The 26,211-nt window shown below is 37.0% G+C and overlaps 1 protein-coding gene across 1 annotated transcript in view; it reads right to left on the bottom strand.

Annotated features, from left to right (window-relative positions):
* NPAS3 (neuronal PAS domain protein 3) overlaps positions 1 to 26,211 on the bottom strand; it is a gene marked incomplete at its 5' end in the record, with an annotated part of 542,187 nt that overhangs the window by 46,202 nt on the left and 469,774 nt on the right. Inside the window, one exon of the mRNA XM_009319455.1 lies at positions 13,517 to 13,635. Coding sequence (XP_009317730.1) covers positions 13,517 to 13,635 — 119 coding nt within the window. The remainder of the gene's footprint in view (positions 1 to 13,516; positions 13,636 to 26,211) is intronic.

The raw sequence follows: 26,211 nt of genomic DNA, 5'->3' as shown, positions 1-26,211 counted from the left end.
TGTGCAAGCTGTGATGCATGGAAGTGCTGCAGGGCTTGTAGGAACACCACCCAGACATTTATTTATTTTTGCACAGAGAATAAAACATGGCCTTGTTTCTCTCTCCCGTAATGTTGGGAAAACTATGTAGAAGAAAACTTTTAGTCTTTCCAGCATTTGAGTTAAAATCTGAAGTTAGCTCTTTGTGTAACAACTATAGAACATATATGTACATTCATTTATGCTTTAATCACATGACCAGCCTACTGATTTAGTGAACCTAGATCCATGGTTTATTTGCAAAATAAGAGTCTAAATGATCTTGGCACCCACTGATAAGATTTGGAGAAATGTATACAATATTTAACAAATCAAGATCAGTGGGTTCCTACAGAATGTAATAGAAATCTACAAAACTAATGTGAAAAGCCTTAGAACAGTATCTTTGTGATGGGTTTTAAAACCATCCTATGGAAATCTTTAGCAAGCACATGAATTCTCTGTTAAAACCTATGGGATCATTAAAGATTACTGGAGAAAAGATACCACATCATTCTTGTTAACTTGGTAGAACTTTTCAGTAAAGAAAGGGAAATAGGCTAGGAACATATGTAAATTTTGGAGACTTTTATATATTTTGACCTGGTGAGTCATTAGAAGCCCACTGCACATCGATCTACACCCCTATGAAATCCAGTGATGCCTGGTATTGCTTAGACCATGTAAAACAGCTCAGGATTTGGCTCATTAGCCTGTTTAAGTCACTTCTTTTATAATCTCTCCTGTTTTGTCATCCACTTATGCTGAGCACCTTCCTGAAATCTCAGGTGAGATCCACAGGACGCTTTGTACAAACATGTGCTTTGAATAATTGACTGTCTGGTTTAGCTGCTAAATTTAAAGCAAGCCAGGGCTATGGCACTGTACATTTTGTTGGATATATTTTTTGGCTTTGTGGGGTATTGGCTTCATGATCTGATAAAAACTGAGGCTAAATGAACTCTACAATTTGTATTCCTACAGCCACAAGTTTATTGGCTTGGTTTTTTTTTTTTTTTCCTTGGCTCTGTCTGTAAGGTTCATTACTTACAGTTACTGCAGAATCAATTTGAAATGGCCAAAATCAGTGATGGAATTTATAGCACAATAAACGTACTGCCATACAAGTGCTGTTACACATGAAAGGGCCTCGGAATATTCTTTTCAGCAATCCTTCTACATAGCAGAGTGTTCTGTTTTTATCAATTTAACGGAATCATCACAGGCATATTCTGAGAGGTGTAATCCTGACAGCTACACAGCAGATTTTCTCTGAGGCAGATATTTTTACAGGAAAACAATATTATTGATAAAAATCTTAGCATATCAGAACACAGGAAAGAAACTGAACACATCTTTTTCGTTCTCCACATCAGGCATTTGCAGTTCCATTTCACAAACCGCTCCACCCCCCCAAACCAGAAAGAGTTTATGAAGAAAGCATTCTCACACTCCTTGAGAGATATATTAATTAGTTATATCAGTTTAGCAACCCTGAAATCTAGAGTAAGAGCACATGGTAGGCACTATGGTGTGTGGAAAATGTGGAGGGCACCTGAAGCTAAAACATAAAGCATAGCATCAGTAGTTGCCTGTTTATAAAGTTTATAAAGATCTACATTTCTACCTAGTCTATTTTTCTTTCCAAGTGTCTCTATTATAGACATCTCATATTTTACACCATTTTGAAGCACAGAAAGTTTTAACGTTAGCATGATGCATTGTGAAAAAAATACAGAAAAGACAGATGGCAGGCTGTCCTCCCCAAAACTCAATTTCATAATATGCATGTGATTGCTAATAGGCAGGCACTAAAAAACAATTTTCCTTGACGGAGAAGAGCTGATAAATTGTCAACATAAACTTCGTCTGTGGTTGCTCCAGTGATCTAAAGCTCTTCTGTGAGTTTTGTACCATCAAAGTCTGCATCTTACAACCATATCAAAATTTATGAATGCATATGACTATAAAGTGACTGAAAACAACCCATATTGCATGTTTGTGCACTGTGAATCAGCTCCTTGCTTCCTCAGGAGAAACTGTGTCCGCTGCCCCGTTCCTAACCCTGGGCATGTGACTGTGGGAGAGCCAGACTGGGGTCAGTAGCGCCTGTGAGCTAATTAAAACAGGGCTCTGCATTTAGGTATCTCTTAAACACAGTGCTAGGTCTAGTGGTGGACTTACCTAACCAACATAGTCTTTATAACAATACAACAATGTGAAGGATCACAAGAACTGACAGCAGTTCATTTGCAGTCTATGTTACTCTTCATATGTCCCCTAAATTTAAAAAAAAAATAGAACAGCGGTAGACCAAGAATAGATCTCAAATTTAGGAAATACTGCCAAACTTAGGCAGATACACTCTTTTCCAAGTATATTTGGATAGAGTCACTGATGTGCTATGTTGTTTGGTTTAGGATAGAAAAATATACAAAGACTAGAATTATAACTGAATAAGTCTGTACAAAGGAAAAGGGAATGGGAGCTTCTAATGTGCTATCACAAACAAAAGAGGAAAACATATTGTTTACAACTGATGAAACAGACCTTGGCTGTGTCCTTTTAATGGCAAGCAATTCACACAGCAATGTGCACAAGAAGTTCAGAGAGAATAAAATACCTATCCATAAAAGTGAAATAAAACTTGTAACCCTCTTCAGGGTAACCTCTTCAGAGCTCAGACCTCTTTACGCGATCTGTATGGATTCCCAGTAAAGGCTCCAATATGAAGTTTGTAAGAAAATTACCACTTCTTGTAACACACTTAGTGTTTTCATTTGTTTGGGGTCTTTTGCATGAATTTTAAATAATGGAGAAAAATCAAGATAATTGTACTCTCCCAAGCTTATTCTCAGATACTGATTATTTTCCTTTAAGTAGGCACAAAATTCTTGGTTCTAAGGAGGGACAGCCAAAAAATATAGCAGTAACAATTAAAATTTCTTATTACATACTGGTTATAGATGCATTAAGGTATATAAGCTCCAGGGTCAGTATAAGCCTTGCTCAGCTTTCTTTAAAAGCACAGGGAGTAATAAAGACTTCAATTTTATCTTCAGTGAAATAATACTGCTGAAATATCACCTCATTTTTGATGTCAGCAGTGATTTCTTTTTACCTCCATGATGTCAAATGGGAATTATTATTATTAGAACGACGGCTTCCTAATGATGCTGTAAAAAGGAGAAACTGAAACTCTTCCCACCAAACATCTATATTCTGCCTTCTCCATAGGGTAAAGCAGATGGGCTCAACCAAATGCCATTCTTCAGCTAGTATCAGTACCTTAAACAGACAAATCAAGAGGCATGCTTAAACATTTAGAAACAGAAGCATAATAGCTTATTTGGTTATATAGTTGTGTATATGCACTCTGGACAATAGAGAAAAAGGACATTTATGCTATAGGAACTCTTTCTGGGAAACATAGCCTGAAACACTCATGATCAATTTTCTGTTCTTTGAAGGTAAAAACAGCAAATCAGTGTTCAGATCACTATCAGAAGTCATTGCACCAGATTAAGTCAACAGCTACAGGGAATGAAAGCCTCATGTGATGGCCCTTGTTTGACTACTGGCTTCATGTATGGCATACTGGTGATGGACACATCGCAGAAATGCTCTGTGCCTTTGTTCTCCCATTCTGTCAAATGAGCAGGTACAGAGGAACCTTGCTTCATATGACAGCAAATTATACTAAAAAATCTGGTTTTGAGTAAATGATGGGCCTTGAACCTTATGCAAGGTTATACTGCCTATTCATGTAGAAAGTCAGTGAAGAGCAGCTGCAAAGTGGTACTATCTGCATGAGTGAATGGGGCATTTTGATTTGCTAATATTTTCACTTTGGTCCAAATAGAAAGAGCTACAGTGCATAATGATTTCCTACCATTTTTACATGGGTTTATTACATGTATTGCTTCACACTAGTTGATAAAGCTTGGAGGTCTTTAGGGTGGAGAAGTCTATGGTGAATATAAAAAAATACTAATCAAATTGAAAAAAAAAAGTCTGTATATAAAATTTGTTTGTTTTGAAATAAGAAAGGCAAAGTTTGCAAGGAGCCAAGCCAGCTCCCAGCCCAGGAGGTGGATGCCACCAGCCCCGCTCCTCTCCCACAACAGAGTGGCAGGAACAACAGCCTGAGGGAGCTCCCTTGAGCTAATCCAAAGGGCAGGAAAACGTGTTTTTCTGCTGGTACATTGCTTCTTTTTCTTTCTGAGGAAAAGGATTTTGGCGTAGCTCTTCTACAGCCAGTGGTAGCCCAGTTGAGAGCAGGAGTTCACCTTTTTCTGGGTTTTCTGTGAAAGTTCCGCTAAACTTCACACTATCTGATCTGAGTACTTTTTTTATTTGGCATCTCATTTTGCCTATTCAGGGCAACCATCAAAACAAAGGAAGTACCAGCCTGAGAAAATGAAGTGTGATGTGCTGGAACACAGAGATGATTTGACAATATTCATGCTCTAGGAAGAAAGGCTGAGGATGAAGTACAGCATGTAATCACAGTTGGCTCTGACACAAACAGCCATTGTTATCTTTGGCAAGTTACTTGATCTCTTGGTATGTCAGCACTTTCCAGCCTCAGAGGACGGTTGCAAAAATACATTCATTAATATAAATGACATTATAAGCAACAGGAAAAAGCCAATAAAACATAATGCTTTGCACAGGTAAGAACCTGCACAAAAAGTAAAAGAAACTTTAAAAACCACGTGGGAATTATGGGTTGAAAAATAAATGAGAAGTAAAGATGCTTTTCCAAGTTCACGATGAGGTGAAATCATAATTCAGTGTTTATCTCATTGTTGCACAATGCAAATAAATTAATGCAGTTATTATATCACTAAGAAGATATGAAAAGTAGGGAGCAGGAAAAAAAGGAACTTTTAAAAGGATTCAGCTTTACCAGGACAAAGAAACAGCCTGATCCTTATGAACTGTGGGCAGCTAACATTTCAGCATGTATTGAATACAAGAATTAATGATGAAGGAAAAATTACAGGGAAGTAATTCATAATGACAATATTTAAATAGCTTTTAAAATATTTCCAGCTGTTTGTAAAAGATTTTCTCTACTGTTTTTAAATTTCAAAGAACATGTGATTGTAAAAATTTGTTAATGAGACCCAACTTGTGTAGCTGGTATGTAAAATGTGCTGTACAACCTTAGCTGTTCAAGGGAACATGCATGGTGGGTTTTCCTTTATGGAGTGAGTGTGGAGACAGGCGATAACCCCCAGCTTTACCTCCTTGCATGCAACAACTATGCTTTTTCTTGGTGTCTGTGTTGCTTACACATGAATGATACATCCACAAGGAACTTCTGCTCGCCCACTAATACATTTGTGGAACAACTTTATTCCTAGAAGATATTTTTGTTTAGAATTTTCATGCAATTCTTCAAGAAAATATTTACTTGCAGAGGCAACAGTGAAAAATACTCTCTTGCAAAAATATTGACTTCTCCCTCTAGTTAAAACATCACAGTTCTACAAAAGCTAAATACACATATGTGTTTGCATAAGATGTCAGGATTATACCCTTACGACTATCAATTCAAGACATATTTTCTATTCAACAGCTATTGATCTCATGTTACCAGATCAAGACAATGTGCAACAATGAGAAACACAACGAGAAACATATTCTTAAATGCAAAAATCACAAAATGCAAGTTTAAGACCCCTCCATTCAGTTTCATCTTAGTTCTGAATGTCATCGACTGTTTCACCCTCAATAAAGTTTTGCCAGTGGAAAGATGATACTGCTTCTGGAAGTATCTGCAGGATAGAATAGAATGGACTATACTATCTATCGATAGAATGGACAAAAACTTTGAACTGTTGGAAGTGGTAGAGATAATTAAAAGAGCTATTAGTGTCTGCATTTGCACATCTAATACAATGTTTACATTATGAAAAGGAGGTGGGCTAAAATATCCGCTGGCAGCAGTTACAAAACAGCCAAGTGGAGCGGAGATGTTGGCAGTAGCATCTGTCTGTCCTAGAGCAAATTCTGGCTGGTGATTCTTCACAGAACACTGTGTGGTTTTCTTTGGTCCTACATAAGGCATATTCCCAATCATTAACAATAAGCAGTGGCAGACAACATTGGTGGATAACTTAAGAAAACTCTGTGGACTGAAGACCTCTATTTTTCAGTAGGCATTCCCACCTGGGAGCATGATACCTTTCTCCCAGCATGTAATAAGAGGTATTTTCTGGTTCCCACTCTGGTGAGATCTCACTGTTCTCATCCCACTCGCTGGTCTCTGTTTATTAACACTGCAATGGGTCTCACACTGCGCTATTAGTTCACACATCTAGATAATTAGTGCTACTTTTGAAAGTGCAGCAAACATTTTGTATCTCTATGACTCAATAAAACTTGGTTCTTGCAAGAATACCAGATTTGGCTTGGAGCTGATCTCTGTCCATTTTGAATATTTTATTATGTATCAGAGGAAATCTCGATCTCATAGTTTTCTTTCACTGTTATATCCACTGACTTTTAAGAAAGTTAGCTTTGGAATTATGCTGCCTAAAGACCAGAATCTAAGGCAATTGCTGCTAATTTGGTGATAATACTATCTTTTTATATCACTTATTCTTCAATAACAGAATTTATGGAAATAGAACATCTCCCAGAATGTAATCTGTGTTTGCTCAATTTTATGTTTTCTTCCCTTTCAGAATCCAGTTTATGATTTCCCATTTACACAGTTTGGAACACACTGCAACAAAATCACAACTCTGAAGCTATATGAACATTTAAGACAATATTTGAGGAGAAACACATCCTGATACAGGTGTCAGGAATACTACAGCTGCAGTCATCGTGAGGAATGATCAAAGCTTGAATCTTTCTTTTAAAGAAGACTGCTATTAAAAAGGCATTTTATATAATACTAACTGGTTAGTTTCATTAGTGCTACTGCAATAATGAAAGCCTAACATACATACATGTCTCCAGATGTAGAACAGTGCTATAAATCACGTTTAAAAGATGCTCAGCCCTGAAAATGTTTTTTGAGAAGGTGGAGCTAGTAGCTGCTGAACACTTTTAAAAAATTGGTTAATGTGTTTAGATGCTGAGTGTGAACCAAGCTTTTCCAGACAGCTCTCCTAATAGAATCTCACAGCTCTATAGCAAGGCATAAAATGAACTCTAGTCTTCTTAATCCTGTTGCAGACCATCTTTTCTTGAACCGTATCTTTATATCTACAAGTAGATACTTCATAAGACTCAGATTGGCCCATTAGTATTTTGTTCTTTTATAAGTAATGCTGCATCTTTACTAGCTAAGAGACTTCCTTTTGACTAAAAGGTCATCGATTTACATGGGTGAATTCTCGATCAGTTCTTTCTCTCTGACAAATTACCTTTAAGTCTTCCCAGTGCTGAAAAGTCTGGGGAATGCATGTGCTGACATTTAGAAAACTCTTCACATAATGCTTCCTGATGTTGGTTTCTTATTCCTTCTTCACTCAATTAAGGAGGTGTGGCAGTAGCCACGTGATGAAATACTAAATTCTGCAGTTTTCTTTCTTCCTACAGAGAAAGGTCAGGATACCTTTCTGGGACAGAGTAAAATGCTTGACAGAAAAGATTTCAACGGGGGAAAATATTAGAAGAGGAGAAAAGAATTTAGGCCAAGCTGGAAAGTGGGATATGTGAATTCCCTCAGGCTGAGGAGGGAATTAAATCTGATTCTAACATAGCCCACATCCAAGAAATGAACTAATAATTAGACTATTATGCAGAAAACCAGCTGCCTTCTCTTTCTTCTTCTTTCCTATTCCCCTGAAATGGAAGGTGGACTTCTGGTGTGTTCTTAACAAGCCCATGATATATTGGGTCCTTAAAGTGATTTTGGAATTCCAGGTGAATCTTTCACTTAGATGGGAAACAATCATTTCAATTTTGGATTGAATCAAGAGAACGGTATCACAAGGCAAGTGCAATGGCATAATTTTCTCTAACAGAGTTTTTGGCTGTCTTGCCCTCTTGGATTAATGAATCTAAATTCTGCCAAAAACTGCACTTACTTCAAGTGCACAACCGAGATTTACAAATCTTGCCCAACTCTTCAAGTTCTTCTAAAAAAAGAAATAATAAAAAATATTAATTTTAAATTGTGAATAAAGGCAGGAATAGTGTGAAAAAGGCTGATAATAGAACTGTGACGGACATAAAATTTCAACAAGAAATTTGGATTTCCATCTTCAAAATTGGTATTCAAAGAATTCTAACTATGATTTTAAATGCAAAATCTGAGAGCACAGTCTCAGAAAATGTTTAAACAAGTTGGTAGAAAGATATCATTGCACAAAACAAAAGGATGAATTAATGTATACTACAAAGACTAATTTGTGAAAACATTTATATGGAGCTGTAAACATTATTTAAAATATTTTGATATACAGCAACTGATGTGTGAGGCATAGCTAACCAAATTTGAATCCTCCATTACTGAAATGCAGATATTAGATGTACAACAAAACATCAAAATTTCTAAACTAAACTTGCTAAACCAATTTTTTTATATAGCAATTTACTTATTTTTATGCAGTATGTCCACTGGTACTTCAGATTATGCTGTTAGGTTTAACAGTTCTCTGAGATTTAATAAACAATGAAGTTAACTTTGCTCCCTTCATTGCAATTTGGTCAGTTTGTTTAAGCATGCTTACTTTCCACAATTCTTTTGCACATGAAGAACACCAGAGAGAAAAACAGGTGTAAATACCTGCTCCTGGCATTGATAAGAGCTGTGATTCAGTAAAGCAGCAACGCAGGGCTTACACTCGTATCCAGTGCTAACACTTCTGTGCCATATTAAAGGACTTCAGAACTCCTGAAAGTCATATACAAATAGCTGAAACAAAGTCCATTTCATTCACCTCCAAAGACTATGTATGTGCTTTTCCATAATCCCAAGGCACTTTTCAAAGACACCAAGGCCTCACTTCAAGGCAGAAGTAGCTGAGTAACCTAGCAAATATTTCTTTTCTCAAGAATACAGGCTCAGAAGTCTAAGGTTGTAAGTAAGATTTTGCTCAGTGCATGATAGCTGCTACATTTACTTCCAGTCACTGAAGAGTCTGCAGTAGACTCATTGCCTTGTGACCTCAATGACTTTGATGTTTTAATGACATGGAGACTGTTTCTTGTTGACACTGAATGAGCCAAAGCAGGCATCTAGGTAGCACAGCAGATAGAAAGTACCACTCCAAGTAGGAAGGTACAGTCTGAAGGATTTTTAAGATGCCCTTGACTCTGCTGATGGATTGCCAAGAAGGTTGATTGCCAGCTTCTTGGGAGATGGAGAGGCAATAGATGTTGGTAATACCAAATTCAGAGATTGCCACAGTGACAGTAAAAGTACAAGGGAATCTCCTCATGTTTGCTTATCCACCTCTGTAATAGCTTACCATGAGAGGGCTACTCCGTAAAACAGTAGAGGAATACGTATGGATATATACTAACACATCTGATGAGCTGATGAACTGGAGACTACTGGCAACTACCGGCTCTGATGATGTTCGATGCTTTGACTACTTCTTCATCCCATTAATTATGCTTTGTTCAAGAGACCAGTATCAGGCCCTAAAGGTTTGAACAAAGAAAATCCTAGCACAATCTGACATGAAAGTAAACGTGACAAAACAGTAATAGGATACTACAGGGTAGCAGGAAATGTATCACTGGACTTGAACAAAGTAGTTTTCAATTAAAATTCACTTTGACATGTCTGAGAAAGTAGGACAACAGAAACGTTGAAGGTGGGATAACTGTTAAGTGGACAGAATTGTGACCCTCAAATGGAGGAAAACATATGGACAGGGAGATAAAATGGAGACAACAAAAATCCAAATGAAATACAAAGCTATCTTTTATTGGTGAAAGAAAAATGAAAAAAAGATGTGATACGTTTTCAGCAGAAAAAACAGTAAGTCTGTATCATGTATCTTAGACAACAGCTGTAATAGTAATAAACTCTGAGTTTTTCAGTGAATGGAATTATAATTTTTTTCTTTTTATTTGTTTTCAATGTTTTTTATCAGCTAACTACATTTTATTTGACTTTTTTTTTTTAAGATCGTAGATTTACTCACTGAAAACAGAATAGTTCCCTAGCACTGTATGTACACTCTTTTCCTACAAGCTCTGAGCCTAAGAATATTATGAATAGGGAAAATCAGATTCAAGGAGGGAGCTGAGAAACAATGAAAGGGAAGGAGAGAGGTAGGATTAATCATGTAACCACCTTCCCATTTCAGACTTTTAAGGTAATACCATTCATGGAAAAAAGGCCATTACCTCCATCTTTAGGTATAATTCAGGACTAATTAAATCAGCCCAGGAAAGGACTATAAACACAGTTCATCTCATGTCAGAATGGTCTGGAACAGGGTCTCTTTGAGGTATACATATGTGTAAGTCTACCAGCATGGGTTTTGTTCCAACATTTCTTTTGACAGAAAATTAGTCCTGACTAGATCAACCCAAATGATTAATCAATCTCATTCTCTGACTGTTTTCAATTTTATGTGATTTTCCTGAGGCAGGGATCACTCATTCTGAAAATTGGCTAAGCATCTTGTGGACCACCTCGATCATTTGCTGTCTAAAGAAACCATTCATCAGCAGTCCGCAAAGCAGGGAATATACGGAGATGTGGTTCTGAGCTCAGTAAGAGTTTGGAAAAAGACACAACCACTTCACAAAGATGAAAAATTTTGTCACTGCTGGAGGGTTGAATCCATGGGGGGCTGAGTACCTTTGACAGAGCTAAAACCTGACTCACATAGGATACGGAGTTCCCAGCACACTGCTCCTGATGAATGTTTGTATGCTGATTCAGGAGGGTTACCCACCCACAATGACACAAGAGCTCAAGGGAAGCTGTTAGTCAGGAGACCTTGCTTTTTGCAGAGGGAAAATTCAGTGCTCTGTTGTATTCTGAAGGTGTGAGACAGCAGCTCCTGAGTCAGCCCACTCCACCAGGATTTCCCACAGGAACTCTGCTGCACATAACCCCAGCTAGCATAGTGTTTCCTGAGTAAGTGCTGGAGGTCTTCCAGGGATCTCTGATGCAGAACTTAGCCAGCTATTCTCATGAGCTTTGTCAATATTATGTAACTATTCTTCCCTTTGATAATTTCTTATAGCTGTACATCCATAAGGCTCATGAATCTTTCTTAATTTTAATAAAATATATACCTGAACAAATTCAAGAAGCCTTAAGTTTGTTCTGGCACTGGACTTTTAGAAATCAATGAATAAATTGGTAACATTCCTAAAAGTGTGAATGACATTCACTATAGCAGTTGAGTTTTATTATGCTTGTCTAATACACCAACTGAGAATGATGTTTAAACAAAGCAGTTCTTAACACTCGGTTAAAAAGACATTCACGTGATCCAGCTCTTCTAAAATGAATACACAATTTTTCTGGGGCTCACTGAGGCTGTGGATAATTATCCTTCCATAGAACATAGAGTGCCAATAACCATGCTTCTGAAAAACTGTTGAAGTACAATTCATATGGCTGGACACAGCTGAATTCAGCCAAACACTGTCAGTTACAAAATCCTCGAAAACATCAAAAAGCAGAAGAACTACGCCTCTATATTTACATATGCCTAGGACTTGCACACTGTTTACTTGCCGATGCCTCATGGAAAAATTTGGAAAAAAACAAATGTTTTATTTACAGTTTTGTTGACCATCATACTTTTTCTTTTTAACCATTCTTTGTGTATAGGAAGAGCTGGCTAAAAAATGATATCTAATCTTTCAAAATTCATTCTGCTCTATCTGTGACATCTCAGTTATGGTTTTCAATGTTTCCATGAGGCATCAGCAGGTCTAAAAGAGAAACGAAATCGTATTTATATGATAGACATCACTATGTCTTTCTTTTGAGTAAAGGGTCTACTGTGAATTTCAAAACCTGTATTGTAACGAGTAAAAAACCCACCTTGTGAAGCCAGCCCATTCTAGATATGTCCTATTCTGGTGCTGGACTAACATTAGATTGTCAGGAGTCCAAGAAGAGAGAACGACAAAGTCACTCACATGTCTTCCTTTTGTTCTCACCTACATCTGGCAAAAAATGTCAGACTACAAAATCCACAGACAAATTGTCTATTTTTTCCCATTACTATTGCAGTGAAAATATCCAGCAAAGCAAGTGCTCTGCCAACCTAACTTTGGCCTAGCCTGGATGGACCATGCCTGATCATGAATATAACTTCAATGACCTGCCCATTCATTCATTCATTTGCCTTCCTCCTCCTGAGACTGCCAGTATACTGCCTGGCCTTGATACCTTCTGAGACTTGTCAACCGGTCAGCGTGAACAAGCACTGAGTGCGTTCTTTCAGGTCTTGACAATTAAGCAGTACACAGATCAAAACTTCTGGTGCCTTAAGAAACCACTGATTTGGACCTAAACTTCCATTAGCAACTCCTGTAATCATCTTGTCCCAGAAACTATGCAACAGAAGGACTCCCAGTCATTTGCTTGCAAAGAAGACATTTCTACCAGTTTTTTACTGCTCAGGTAGACTACTGCAATGTTATATTCACAGAGAATTTTTTGGGATAAGTGAATTGGGGAATTTTACTACAAAGCTCCTCTAAATCTTCCTCTGAAAACTGAAAAAAATGCTTTTGAAAGTTTTTAAATGAACATTGACAAGCAACTTCCTTAAATACACACACATTCTCAGACTTACTTTCTTGCACCGCTCTTTTATCTTGTATAATACTTAATGGATGACATATTTCATTCCACAAGTTGACAATGTTAAAAATGTGCTATTCCTTCTAGTTTTAGTATACTGCAAAGCCACTGATAGCTACAGGCACTATGAGCGATATATGACTGAAGAAAAATGAGATTACTGCTGATAAGGAACAAGAGACTTTCATATCTTAAAAGAGTCTGAAATCCAGCAAATATGATCCCCAGCAGCAGATGCCCCTCAGACAGACAATGAAAGAAAAATGGTGGAAAAGTACTCATTGTGGCTTGTTGTTTCCTTCAGCCAGAACAGCAGCGAAATTAAATAGCTCTGGCATACTGTCTGCATGAAGAAATCCTACCTCTCTGGGAAACACATAACCCAAAGACGACTAACAGTCTAACAAAATGAGCAGTAATTTTCCACTATGGAAAAGTGATGTTACTGTGACTCACCTTCTTTGGTAAAATATACCTTTAGTCCGCAAGTGTTGCTCTTCTGAAGGCTACCATGCTGTTCTCATCAATGTTTATTGTAATAACGATCAATTTAATGGAGGTGTAGTACCAAAGCCAAACCTCAGGCTGGAAATAACTGTATTAATGGTTCTTTAACAAAAGGAATGAAACATATGCAAATGTGAAATAGCTCCTTTCTCTGTCTATTAATGTGTCCCTGGAACATGGATGAACATAATTTAAAGATGTCAATATTTCATGCCACAGTGCAACCCTTACCTTGTATCCTGACGATTTGATGTGCACTCCTCGCTTGGTCAGTGTAGATTTCATTCGGATGAAAAAAGAGCGCTCTAGAGTGTTGTCAGTGGTTAGTAAACTGGGGCTTGTAGATTCCACTAGGGAATAGAAAAAAATACATATACACATAATTTAGAATTTATACATCCCCTCTAAGCTATTTTTCAGGTGCAATCCTTGAACTCACTAAAAATAAATGACTGATGGATGCTAAGAGTGTTGTAATCAATTTACCTCGTTTAGAAAACGTTTACTTAGCAAAAAAAAATTGAAAAATATATGTATACTCAGTAAGTCTCATTTTCAAGTTATTTTTCCCATAGAATTTTTAACAGAGATTTGTCTCATTAACTCTTTCTTGCACAATTTTGTTACGACTGGAGTTATTTTGTTAGGGTATGGCATTGTTTTAAAAACAGTGGAGTTCTTCAGTATTTCAGGAAAGGCAAAGTCTCACTGAGGAAGCAATTCTGTCTGCTGAAAGAGGCTGCAAATTCTGCAAGCTTTTATTCCCTGGTCTCCACTCCTCGCTTGCAGTGACACCTAGGGTGAGTCACTGCTGGTTTTGAGTGCCTTGGTTTCCCCATTAGTGAGGGTTAATTATCATCAATAAAGCACCGAGTAGCCTGAAGGCAAAAATGCTCAAGTAAATGACACATATTATTATTATTGTCACCATCATCATCATCATCATTGTTAATTATTGGTGACTAATTGGTCACTAATGAAATGCCTTTGTAGTCCAATTGAAGAGATATTTCCTCCTTGAAACTATAGATCTCACCTGTGCTTCTCACTCCCTTAACTGCAACCACTTGAAACAGTAAATAAGTACTTAGTATAAACCATGATAAAATAGTAGGTATAACACCAGTCAGCACTGAGATATTCTGTATACAATTTTTATTATTGCTATTTTTAGCCCCGATAACCAAACTCTCCCCAAAATACTGTTCATGGGAGAATTCTGGAGCAGCTTACAATAAGCAAGCATTATTGGAGATTAACTAACTTTCAGTTTCAATGAGTAATTAACACTGAATAAAAAAGTTATTTTGAAATTATTCTGCTATTGTTTTGGAGAACTGACCAGACTACTAGTAGAAAGTATTCAAGTATTTAAAAAGCATTTGTTTATGCAGTCAACAGAAACACAAACACTTGTTTGTGAGCTAAGGATTATATCGAATTGTCCTCGATTTAATGTGGTCATGTTGTCTTGTGTTTGTGACATTTCAACTCTATTGTGATGAAATAACTGACAACAGTGCCTCTTTCTTTAGTGTCTCTCTTAAGATTTTTTTGTTTTAGAGAGCATGAATTTGATGTCATTTTAAATGTACAGCTCTTTATCACTCGAGGGAAAAGCAGAGCCATGTTATATTTAGTACTTTCATTTCTTCTGATTAAATATGAATTACTATGAAATTTTTCTCATCATCTAACACGCCATAATACGCCAACAGCTTTTTAATACACTATATAAGCACAAACTTCTGCTCTAAGAGTTTAATTTGCCCCTCTAATCCAATCACATCAACCTTATTTCTCTTATCAGAGATTCCCATTTTGAATTAAATGAGCTCATTAGTTTTAATCAAAAGCAGAGAGATCAAAACTTAAACGTAAATGCTTTAGATCAGAACTGTCAGTCAGCCGTGCAGTTCTATTTTACTAAAACACAAGATCAGAGACCCTTAGAACCAATTTCTTCTCGTAAGGGATGCCAAGAGCTTGAAGATGCTATATCCTTTTTTTTTTTTTTTTTTTCTTCCAAGGACAGATTATACATTTAAGGTTAGACTTAATTTAGAGTATTTTTTTCATCCTGGTGGAAATGGGAAAGTATGCCATTCTTCTGTTGTCTCTCTCACATTTATTGGTGCTGGTCCTTGGAGACCTGAACAAATGTGAAGCCATCACAATCCATGCAACAAACCTATCCTCAAAAAATTCAGCTCTGTTCAGCAATGTCATCTAAGAAATAAAACTCTGAAAGAAAAGATATGTGTTTCAGGGTGCAGCATAGTGGAACCCTGAAACAGCGACCAGGGTCACTGGGATAGCAGCAGTACTGGTAAGATGAGGATCATAATTAATGATTATTTTTATTGTACAGTACTCTATAGTGCAGTAGTTAAAGAGTACATTAAGAAACCACAGCATGGGTGCTTCCTGCTGTGTGAAGAAATGCTAAAATCAGCTTAACAAGTGTAGTTGTTGTAGTCCAGCACATTATGCTCTAGCACAGGCAATAAGTACAATATGTCCTCATGTGTTCTAAGGGTAATTACCTAAACACACAGAAGTAATGTTAATTAAACACAAAATATCTCACGCTTGAAAAATGATCAGGCTGTAATACATATGTACCATTCCCAACCAACTGAAATTAAAATTTCTCTTTCATACAGAGTTTTATGAAAGAAAGGAAAACATCTGACATCTAGTACAGTGTACTTGGCATTGACATTTTCTGGGCTCATGTCACCTTATATCATAAGCTTAACATTATTTTGCTGTTACTATAATATGTACAAACCTATACATCTCTGTAAGTGAATGTTATAAAATGCATATAATTTATCCAACAGACTGGAACAGTGTCTGTCATATAAATATGTATTCTGAAGTGTTTGATTTTCTTTAACAAAAAGTACCTGAGAGTGTATGTGTGAGACGGGATTAGTTACCTAAAAGTCCAGAACAGTTTATGAACAGCTTTCTGAATTTCTCTCAGGAGAGAACCATTATGGCTGATAGTACAAATCTGCATTCAGAGTTGCACCCACCCACGGTAGATACTGTAACAATGCTAACGGTGATTATGCATGCAGGATTTTAAAAATAGGATGTGTACAGAATGCATCCACCGATGTCAGTGAGATTTGCACAGGAATATATGGAATATGGTCCATTATGAGTTCTCAGGAGTTGATTTTAAATGCCTATCACTCAGCCCTTTCAATTTTTTTTCCAATTATATCAAAGTAAGCTAGCAATCTGAGGGACATCAGAATGAAACTCTGTAGCAATTCATTTTTTCAAGAGGTTTTTTTTTTTTAATTTGTAATCCAAGACCTTTAAAAAAGCCTGAAATAAGCAAGGTCCGCTTTGCTTGATACTGTAGTAACTAAAGACATCTTTTACACTGAAAAATAGTGCTCCTGGGCTGAATTTACTGAGTCTAAACCTACTGTTGAGTTATAAACCTCTGAAACTGTCAGTTTAGAATGCTAATAATATGATAAAAGTCAATGCTCACTGTGTGTGAATGAAAGCACTATATATACACTGCCAGGCTCAGAAGTATAAAAAGTAAGTCTGGATTGTCTTTGCAAAACAGGTAACTGTGTACTCCGTTGGGAAAGCACTCGCCTTTGTGTGTCCTTAAATATCTTTGGCAGATACTACTAAAGGAATAAACCTCTTCTCTTTCCACTCCCAAAGCTGCTAATGCAGGATGAGATTTCTGGACACAAGGAATGCATTGTCCATTTCCAAGGGCATGAAGCTGCAACCCACTATACCTGTACAAAAGTCTCATAAATGTCAAAATGTTAACTAAGAGCCACAGAGCCAAACGGGGAGATAGATTGAACTAGTAGCCAATTCACAAAATTATTTAGATATCTCCTCCTAAGCATTTCTTTGTGAACAAGCCTTGTAGCTCTGATCCTTCAATGGGCTTATGTCTTGGGAATAATCTTGGGCCCAGACCCCACAAACCACTCATGCACTGTTTAACTTCACCTGCTGGAAGAGTTCTCCTAATGTTAGTGGAATGTGTGCTGATAAACATGCACATAACTTGAGGACTGAGGTCCATGGCTCTGATCCTGCAGTGATCTGCAGATGTACTCTGCATCTGTGTGCAGCCTGACTACCTTAACGCTATAGCGCAAAACAATGTAAAACAGTGCAAATAATTGCTATTACACAGCAATAGCACAAGTACAATCCCTGTGACCGATTCACAAGCACATTCAAATTCAGATAAACAATTTGTCCCCCAGGAAAAAAGAAATTCCAATTCTGATTTATGTCTTAAATAATGAAATGCTGCCAAAGCAGCCTGAATAAATATTCACCAACTTCTGGGCTTTTTTTCTCACATGCGTTAAAAATAATTGAGAGGATAAAAATGCATTTTCGCATGCCAAACAGATAAAAGATAGGCTTCTCATTCTTAGGAGGACCAGAAGCTACAGAAGGACAACCAAACACCAACAAGGAATTTAGGGGGTTGGTGGGAAAAAAGCTTATGGTTTAACATACAGGAAATTCTGGATTTGGTAGTATTTCAGGAAGTTTTCACGTGGCTTTCATTTCTCTTCCTTATAGACCTGTGTAGACAGGTGTCTATACAGCTTTTAAGGGACATTCTCAAACACCACCTATACAGCTCTTAAAAGAAACAAAATAAGAGAACATACAAAATAATAAGAAAAAGGGAGCTCTCTTCTCATGTTATCTTTTACACTTGCAAACCTCTTCCCACATTTTCTTAAAGTCTTATAATCCTTTGCATAGGCAACTGAGAATCATTATGTTCAGATGAATAATTAGGTAATATAGATCTATCATTTTCAGTTGGACTAGATGCATCTTTGTAAATGTTTCTATTTCTTCTGTGCAGTTTATTGTCTGTAACCAGGCATTAAAAGACTTTCTAGGAAAATTTGACCTTGAGTAGTTAACTCCTGTTTTTTCTCATATTATTGCCTCTTAAAGTGTGTTTTTAATCAGAAAAGTGACTCTCAAAAAAGCACTGTTGCCAAGGTCATTCTCTTTCAGTAGCTTACAGATCAAATTTGATCATTTTATAAGCTAGAAGATAGATTTTTCTAACTACTAGCCCAGCAAATACAATTCAAAAGCTTCAAGTTAAGAAAATTTATTTCCAGTAAGTGCAAGTTACTATGAAATTATACTTAGCACTTGTGCAAATGCATGGTTTTAAGTGAAGTGGGTTCAGTCTGATTGCAGGCTGAACATAAGCAAGTACTGGAAGCTAAAGCTTGGTCTAGGAAGGTGCTGAAGATTCTTGGACTATTCCGATGAACCACTTAGGCATATTTATGCACACGGGCAGCCTGCCTGGAGATCAACCGATGAGCACAGAGCTAGCAATTTCTATAGGTGCTCTCTTCGTCTTGCTGGTGTGCTCAGCATCTTGAAAAATCAAGGACTATCTGAACTATTTAGTTAACATTGTAGGTGGCAAAGAAGAGGCTAGTTCATTCTTCCAAGGCAATACTATTTCTAAAAGGAGCTGTAGGAATAATATTTTTGCTGTAAGCTGTCCCAGTTATAAACAGGAACTTGAATTCCTGAATAACTAGATTTGGATCTGAAATTCACAGCACTTGTACCTAACTTGGTAAGACTCTTAAAATTTCTGTTTTGCTATTTACTGAAAAGCTGAAGAAGTTAAGAATTTGACCCCAGGCTTTTGGTGACTTAGTTCCCTTCTTTCCTTTACACCGGGGGAATAATGCTGGGTTCTGGCCAAGGCCTCACTGAAAAGGGGAAGGCTCAGGGCAGCTCTTTCAAAAGAAATGGAAAGAAGGATGACTTCCTCTAAAGAATTTATTGCTAGGTAATGTTTTCAGACAAGATAATAAACTGTTCTTTCTTGTCATTCTACCTCCAAGATGAAGACAATTCACTTTTTATGACCTATAAGCCTATTAGAAAATCAAAGGCATAAAAACTTTAAACCCTATCAGACTTCTGTTGAAAGCTGGTTCTTCTAATTTTTTTGTTTGTTTGTTTTGTTTTTTCCCTCTTATCCCTCCAAATTTTCAAGATCCAACAATTGGTGAGATGGGCTGGCATCTCAGATTGTTTCAGTTAGGTTGTCATTATATAAAATCCTTAATTTTTACAACTAATTTGACATTGAAGCATTACATATATATTTATTTCATATTTTTTCATAATTTTAAAATACATTATACACATATTTTTACATATAGAGATACGATTATTTTTATAATCAAAATCTATAATTACTAGGCTATGGTCCACATGTGATGGTGCACACTGTTAAGCATAGATGTTTGAAACCGGGAGAACAAGTGACAACTGCTATGTTGCCCATACGTAGGTCTACAGCATTCTTGTAAGCTGCCCCACAGTGTCTGAGATGTGTACAGGAAAGGCAGTTTCACACAGGACCTCCAGAAGACCCAAGTCTTTCTGGAGCGGCTGATGGATGCCACGTGTGTCTCAAGTAGCACAAGTTCCCTATCTTTGGGAAACTTAAGCCACTAGAGCCTGGTCCCATTTAAGTAAGTAGGAATACCATGAAAAGACTTGGATCAAGTTCCTGATTATTATTTTATCATTTCTAGCATCCTGTGTGGCCTGTTGCTTAGGGCTTTGGTTGCACATGTCAACATCCAGTCTGGTGTATGTGGTTACACCAGCCTTTGAAATATGCTTGTGTTATCCCCCAAAATACACCAGACTTAACATTAACCACAGCCAAAAGTAAGCCAGAATTCTCTAAAGGAGTTTAATGCTGTTTTACCAAAGGATAAGCAAAAATGTGCATGCAATTACTGGCAAAATAAGTTATAGTTTCACATAACTATCATACACATACAAACAACACAACTTTAATGTGCAGACTGTATTTGTCTGTGATTGTTAATGCTCAGTTTGCAGATTTTGCAAGTGCAAACACTACTACGTGCATACTATGTTTTGGGCACACAAAAGACTACATCTGCAGAGAAATAAGCCATGCTTTGAAAAGTTATCCTGTAGTGTTACAAATAATGAGCTTACCCTTTTTGTTTTTTAATCCAGACTAGGCCCATGTAGCGGCTGTAGTTATGTAGGACAAACTGAAGTACAAACTTATTGATAGGCTTTCCCTATTATTATACAGAGAAAATTTTGAATGTTCTATTATCCTTGCAGAACCAAAGTAATCTGAACTACTCTTTATTGGACTAAGAAGTATTACTTTATTTAATGCCTCTCAAAGCTTCCTTTCTTCTTCTTCTGCTTCTGCATCTCCTTCTATTTCTTCTTCTTTTAGTCTAGAAACATGTCTTATCAGGCTATTAATTCCTAACATATGCAATTTACTTCCCATGTAAACTTTATGCCACAGAATTCTTTATATATCTGGTAAAATATAGAACGTTAGGTGCCAGGATAGAGCTATAAATAAAGTGTTGCCAGGATGAAGGTATGAATAAGATTTTTGTTACTCCTGTAACATTGAAAGACAGATTTTACAACAAATTTTGGTAGGTCAGTGATCTATGAAATACATAGAGCTTTTTTGCCTGTTTGAAAACAACATAATAAAGATTTGCTATTAACAGAACTAATCATGGCAGGAAACTTTAACTCTGAAAAAGCCTTTGGAAATGTTACAGTCTACTGGGCTTCAATCCATTATCTAAACACTCGCAAATGTATCCACATCCATCCAATAGACCGGAACAACTCTCAAAGAGCTGTTATGGTCTAGTGAGTGAGTGGTACATAAACCATACTCTGTATGAAGCTCAAACTTGCTTCTATGTTTTTACATTTAAAGTTAATTTATTTTACGCAACAGAATAAATAATCTGACCTGACCTGTCGGCTTGGTTTCATGTGAGGTCAGCAACACTCATAAATTTTCAAGGTTCAGTGACAGTCCCAAAGAAAATTAGCACAATGGTATCATTTCCTTAGTGTTTATTTGCGTTGCAGCAATTCTAATAAAGTTTGAAGCAGAACACATCCAATGGCTAGGAAAGGTCCTGATGTTAGGACAGTACAGGATCATAAGTAATAGCACATCTATCCTCTGCTAGGGAATGGGTACGGAGAAAAGAAACTGGGAAATGAGGAAAGAGCAAAGTAAAAAAAGGACCCTGGCTAGTTTTGAGGGTAAAAACTTCACTGAATTCCCTGAGAGCTTTATGGGCCTGTGAGGAATACAGGACTAGACGCTAAATCTCCTTTGAGATGTGGCTGGTTTCCACAACTTAAATGATCATTATCCTTACTGAGCAACTTCTTATAAACAATTTTGAGCATTTTGTTTCGGCACAAAACTGCCATTAAACGCTGATGCTGTTCCCCCTCTTTCATGCCCTAGAAGGATCAACTGAGGGTATTTTTTCTCTCTCGCTAGTTTTCTGCTCTTGCCTAGTAACTTGTGAATCATTAACTGACACTCCAGAGCATAGCTGTGAAAATAACTGTGGTTCAGAGCTGCCAATAATGGCCCACTAAAGTTCCTTCCCAGCACATGGCATAAAAAACCCCCCCGACAAACATTAAGAAGTCCCTTCTGATGTTGCCCAACATTGCCAGCCTGCTTGGGCTTAAAAAGCACAATAAAGAGGTTGCTTTCCAGATTTTCATATGCCAAATGGGAGGTGCTTTTCAGTGAAGCTCTTCCCTGAGGGAAAGAAGAGCAGCCGAGTTACCTCGCGTGGCTCAGTTGATGTTTGGACGATCCCACTCCGGGGAAACACACAAGTGCCTAAGTCAAGCTGCTGCTAGTGGATGTTTCTGTACTCAGCAACTAAGCAGTAGGAAAGTTCAAGAGAAAAAACGGAGTATCATAAAGATAGTCTTTGAGAGCACGTGACATCCAGCAAAAGCTATTATGCAGCAGCCTGTGTATGCCAAGGAACAAACGGTATGAATGCAAAAAGTGAATGTTTTAAATCTTAGTGGAATACCCCCGTAAATATAGCCACTTGAGGAATCTATTTCTTCAGAAAATACCTTTTGTGCTGCTGGGATATTTGGAGGATTCTATTTTCAATACCTGTGTTCTGGATCTAGTGGAGCAATGCTTTTATCACGACTATAAAATGGTTACGAGCCAATTCCTCATATAAAGCAGTCAGTAACAGTGGGGCTTTTTTATGACAAACATGATGTCAGACAAAGGGCATCAGGACTTAGTCTTTGTACTACAATACAAAATAACAATACATAAACACCTTTGTGAAAGCAGCTTGAAACCCCATGTTTTCTATTAAAAAGTCATGTTCAATCTTCACTGTTGATAGAACAGAATAGCTAACACAGAGAACATTGTATATCAGAAAGGTCAATAGTTATTATGAGCTACAAATATATTTTTTTCCATCCTTCAGGCTGTTTAGCGCATATCACAGCATGAGCAGCTGTCTTCTTTAATGCTTTTAAAATTAGAATCCCAAAGAGGAAGAAAAAATTACATTTGCAATGATTGCTCTTTGCTTTTGTAAGTTTACTTTAATACACTATTTTATATACATGAATCTTCCATGCAGCCTAACCAAGGGGCAGTAACTGGTTGCTAGTATCTACTGCATTGCTATATCAATCTGTATAGAATCCTGCCAAAAAATCACTTTGCACAAATTGTGTAACCTTGCTGAATAACCTTTCTAGAAAAGTACGTAGCTACTGGGCATACGCTTAAACCAAGCAAGCATATATGTGCAAACACAGACTGATCACTACTAGTGGCGAATGCTTACTGGTTTAGCAGCAATAAACATAGAGGACCATCTGACCTACTACTTTCTTTTCACACACTGAAAATGGCAAAAAAGGGTGGTAAGATTGTGGCATCATTTGACCTCTTATTTTTTTCAAACACGGTAAGTATCTGGGTTCATCTTTGCTAGCAGGGAACAACTGCTTAAAACTGCAAACAGGTTTCCATTCTGTTCTTTGGATTTCAGTCCAAAGAGCCCAGTATGGGCTCTACCAAACTGTTCCCTTTTCCAGGTTTGAACCTTATCTGGATGTGTATTGGTGTGTCAAATGCAAACTGGTATTTTATAAATATTTTGAAGTATGGAAGGCAAGAACTCATTTTCTTTATAAAAAAAGTTTTTAGCTAATTTAGAATGGTTCAATAATAAAAAAACGAGTCGGAGTTGAAAGCCATATGTTGTCAAGGGAAAATGAATGTAACTGGCGAGAAGAATGTTTTCCTCATAGGGTTTAATGTTTGGCTCACAGATAACTTTATTACTGGACAGTGGCAATAGGTATGGTGCTAAGCATCATGACAATATGCAGATTCTTTGGGGGATAAAGGGAAATGCTGCAGATTTTGCAGGATGTGTAGAAAGTCCTGGTCTAATGTACCTTAGGAACTTCTTTCTCCAGCTGCATGGCTTCATAGTTCAGAAGACAGTTAAGCAACACTTTTAAAATGTCAGAAAACATACAATATCTTATACTCAGAATCTACTTATCCATGTCAAAAACCAGTGTGACTAACAATGTTGTTTTTAAAGAAAAAGAATAATGGAAAAAATTAAGCAATATGCTTTCCCATCCCTTGCCTCAAACAAGTAACACTTAAAAATATCCTGTGAATAGAACTATTACTTAAACATGAAAATACTGATGTCCTCAGTACTATGCATCCAAATTTATTTCAGAATGCTATTAACATTTCCATCATCACAAGAGTCGTTGTGCAACTGTTCCCTCTCATCTGTCATACAGAAACTCCATGAGCCAGTACAGGCTAGGCAGAACCAGGCAGGCTGCTAAACCTGCTGCCACTGAGGAACTTGCTAGCACAGCTGGCATGGCAGGTAGCTCATGCTGTTGGGATGTACTGCTCAGCTGGTAAGAAGTCCAACTATCCAGGTTTCTCTATAGCTTTGTCCCTTATTAGTACCCCTTCCCTGTTCCCGTTACAGTATTTTTTCCTCAGGGTAGCATATTAAATTGAAATAGGGCAACATCATTCCTAAGATACACTAAGAGGGTTCTTATACAGATAAGTTAGCATTTATAGATTTCTTTGCTTATGCAGAATTTACAAAAAAGCCTAAAATAATGACAAGCACTATGCCATTGAAATTCAAAGAGAGCTGAGAACAGGTATCTCCAAAAATGACAGACTTGAGGCTGCTGAAAACAAATACCTAACAGTAGTTCCAGTGGGCTGCAGCCATGCATTATTCTTAGGAAACAACTCACTCAAATTATTTGGTGAAAACAGATGTCAAATGAACCGGACATCTTACTTTTATTATATTTTTCCCCTTTATTTATTTATTTTGCACTGTGGAGTTAAGAAGGTTTTTGACAGACACAATCAGAATCTGTCATACTACACAGGAAACAGCATTTTAAAAATCAGCCCACAGTGCAGGTATTTTGGCAGATTTATCACAAGGCTTGAATGGTAAACACTTAACAGAATGAATGCTACTTCTGTTTATTTGCTTTATTTTAACAATGGGAACAATGACTTCTTTTTCCCATAATGCCCCTTCAATTCAAGCTTTAAGCGAAATAAAGCTAAAACCAAGATAAGATGATGATCAATAATAATGGCTCTTCCTTTTTTTGTTAGCCCATTTTTCTATTTCCAGTATTTGCAAACTGAGTAACTTGGAGAATGATCATTTAGACACAGGCAGAACACGGTATGATTGATGAAATTTCCATGGTACAGTATTTCCTGAGTGTTTCTGAGTTAAAATTTTTCTACATTGTATTTTCACAACCCTGGAGCTTGCACTGTTTCTTTTTCCTCCAAGTCTGAAGATCACCCCATGGATTAACAAATGATTGAGGATTCTCTCTTAAAAGACTCTTTAAAAAACTGTCAGAATCAGCCTGAGACAAAGATTTATTATGAACTATTTAAAGGGCTTAATATATGTATCCCCAAAGAGCCCTTGGAGCAAACTAAAAAGGAAGAATGGAATTCTCAAAGAATGGGAAAAATCTCCAATGCCCCACTTTCTTCACACCATGATTACTGTTTACTCAAAGGATAAAATGCCTAACCTGTCACATGAAGTCTTCAGAAGCCATATTACTGCTGATGTACAGTAAAAAAACCAAAACAATGAGCCTCGACAGTAATATGCCTAAGAAAGGCAGCTGTAATTTGCTTTCTAACCTGTTCACTAACACACTAATGTGGATACATCTTGTAGAAAGAGCTGATCTCCTGACCCAGACAGCAATCAAACAACTGCCAGAGTGTTTGCTGTCACACAAGCTGTGACCATTACCTTAATTATACGTTACTGTATAACAAACCTTCCCTAATGAGCAACTCTTCTCCCACCTGTGTGCCAGCTAACCCTTCTGTCCTTGAAGAGTACCAGTGCAGATAATTTCATTTCAAAATTTTAAAAGCATATTCATATGCATTCCTTCCAATAGATAAAAATATTACGTATTTTAACAAGGTTAGTTGCTTTACTAGAGTGCCAAGACAATAAAAAATACAGGCTTATACTGAAGAAAGGGAATTAGAAAGAAACGTACCTTACTGCTGGTAAATCTTAAGCAGAGCTGGATCTGACCTTTGACTTTATGTTCATATATAAATATATCCATCTTTACATATTCTTTTGTGTTTACAGAAGTATATAAAATACTTCTACATTGACATTTTTCACCTTGTGCCTAAAACCAGGAATCGTACCTGGGTTCATGGTTTACACAAATGCCTGCTTTCCCTCTCTGATACCAACTTCCAGCAGGTTACATTTTTTCTTCTCTTCTAGTTTTTATCTCTTTTTACAGCATTTTATTTTCTTCTATTGCCTGTTATTTAGGTCATTTCCATTCACATTACAATTTACAGGATACCATATCCTTATGAACAAATAAAAGACAACTTCCCTCCCCACAGAAGTTATCTGTGTTCTACCTCAGATGCAGTA

The sequence above is a fragment of the Pygoscelis adeliae genome, unplaced genomic scaffold, assembly GCF_000699105.1.
Source record: "Pygoscelis adeliae isolate BGI_AS28 unplaced genomic scaffold, ASM69910v1 Scaffold71, whole genome shotgun sequence".
In the NCBI taxonomy this organism is placed as follows: Eukaryota; Metazoa; Chordata; class Aves; order Sphenisciformes; family Spheniscidae; genus Pygoscelis; species Pygoscelis adeliae.
Note: the sequence above shows the minus strand (reverse complement) of the source record. Positions and strands in the feature narration are given on the sequence as shown.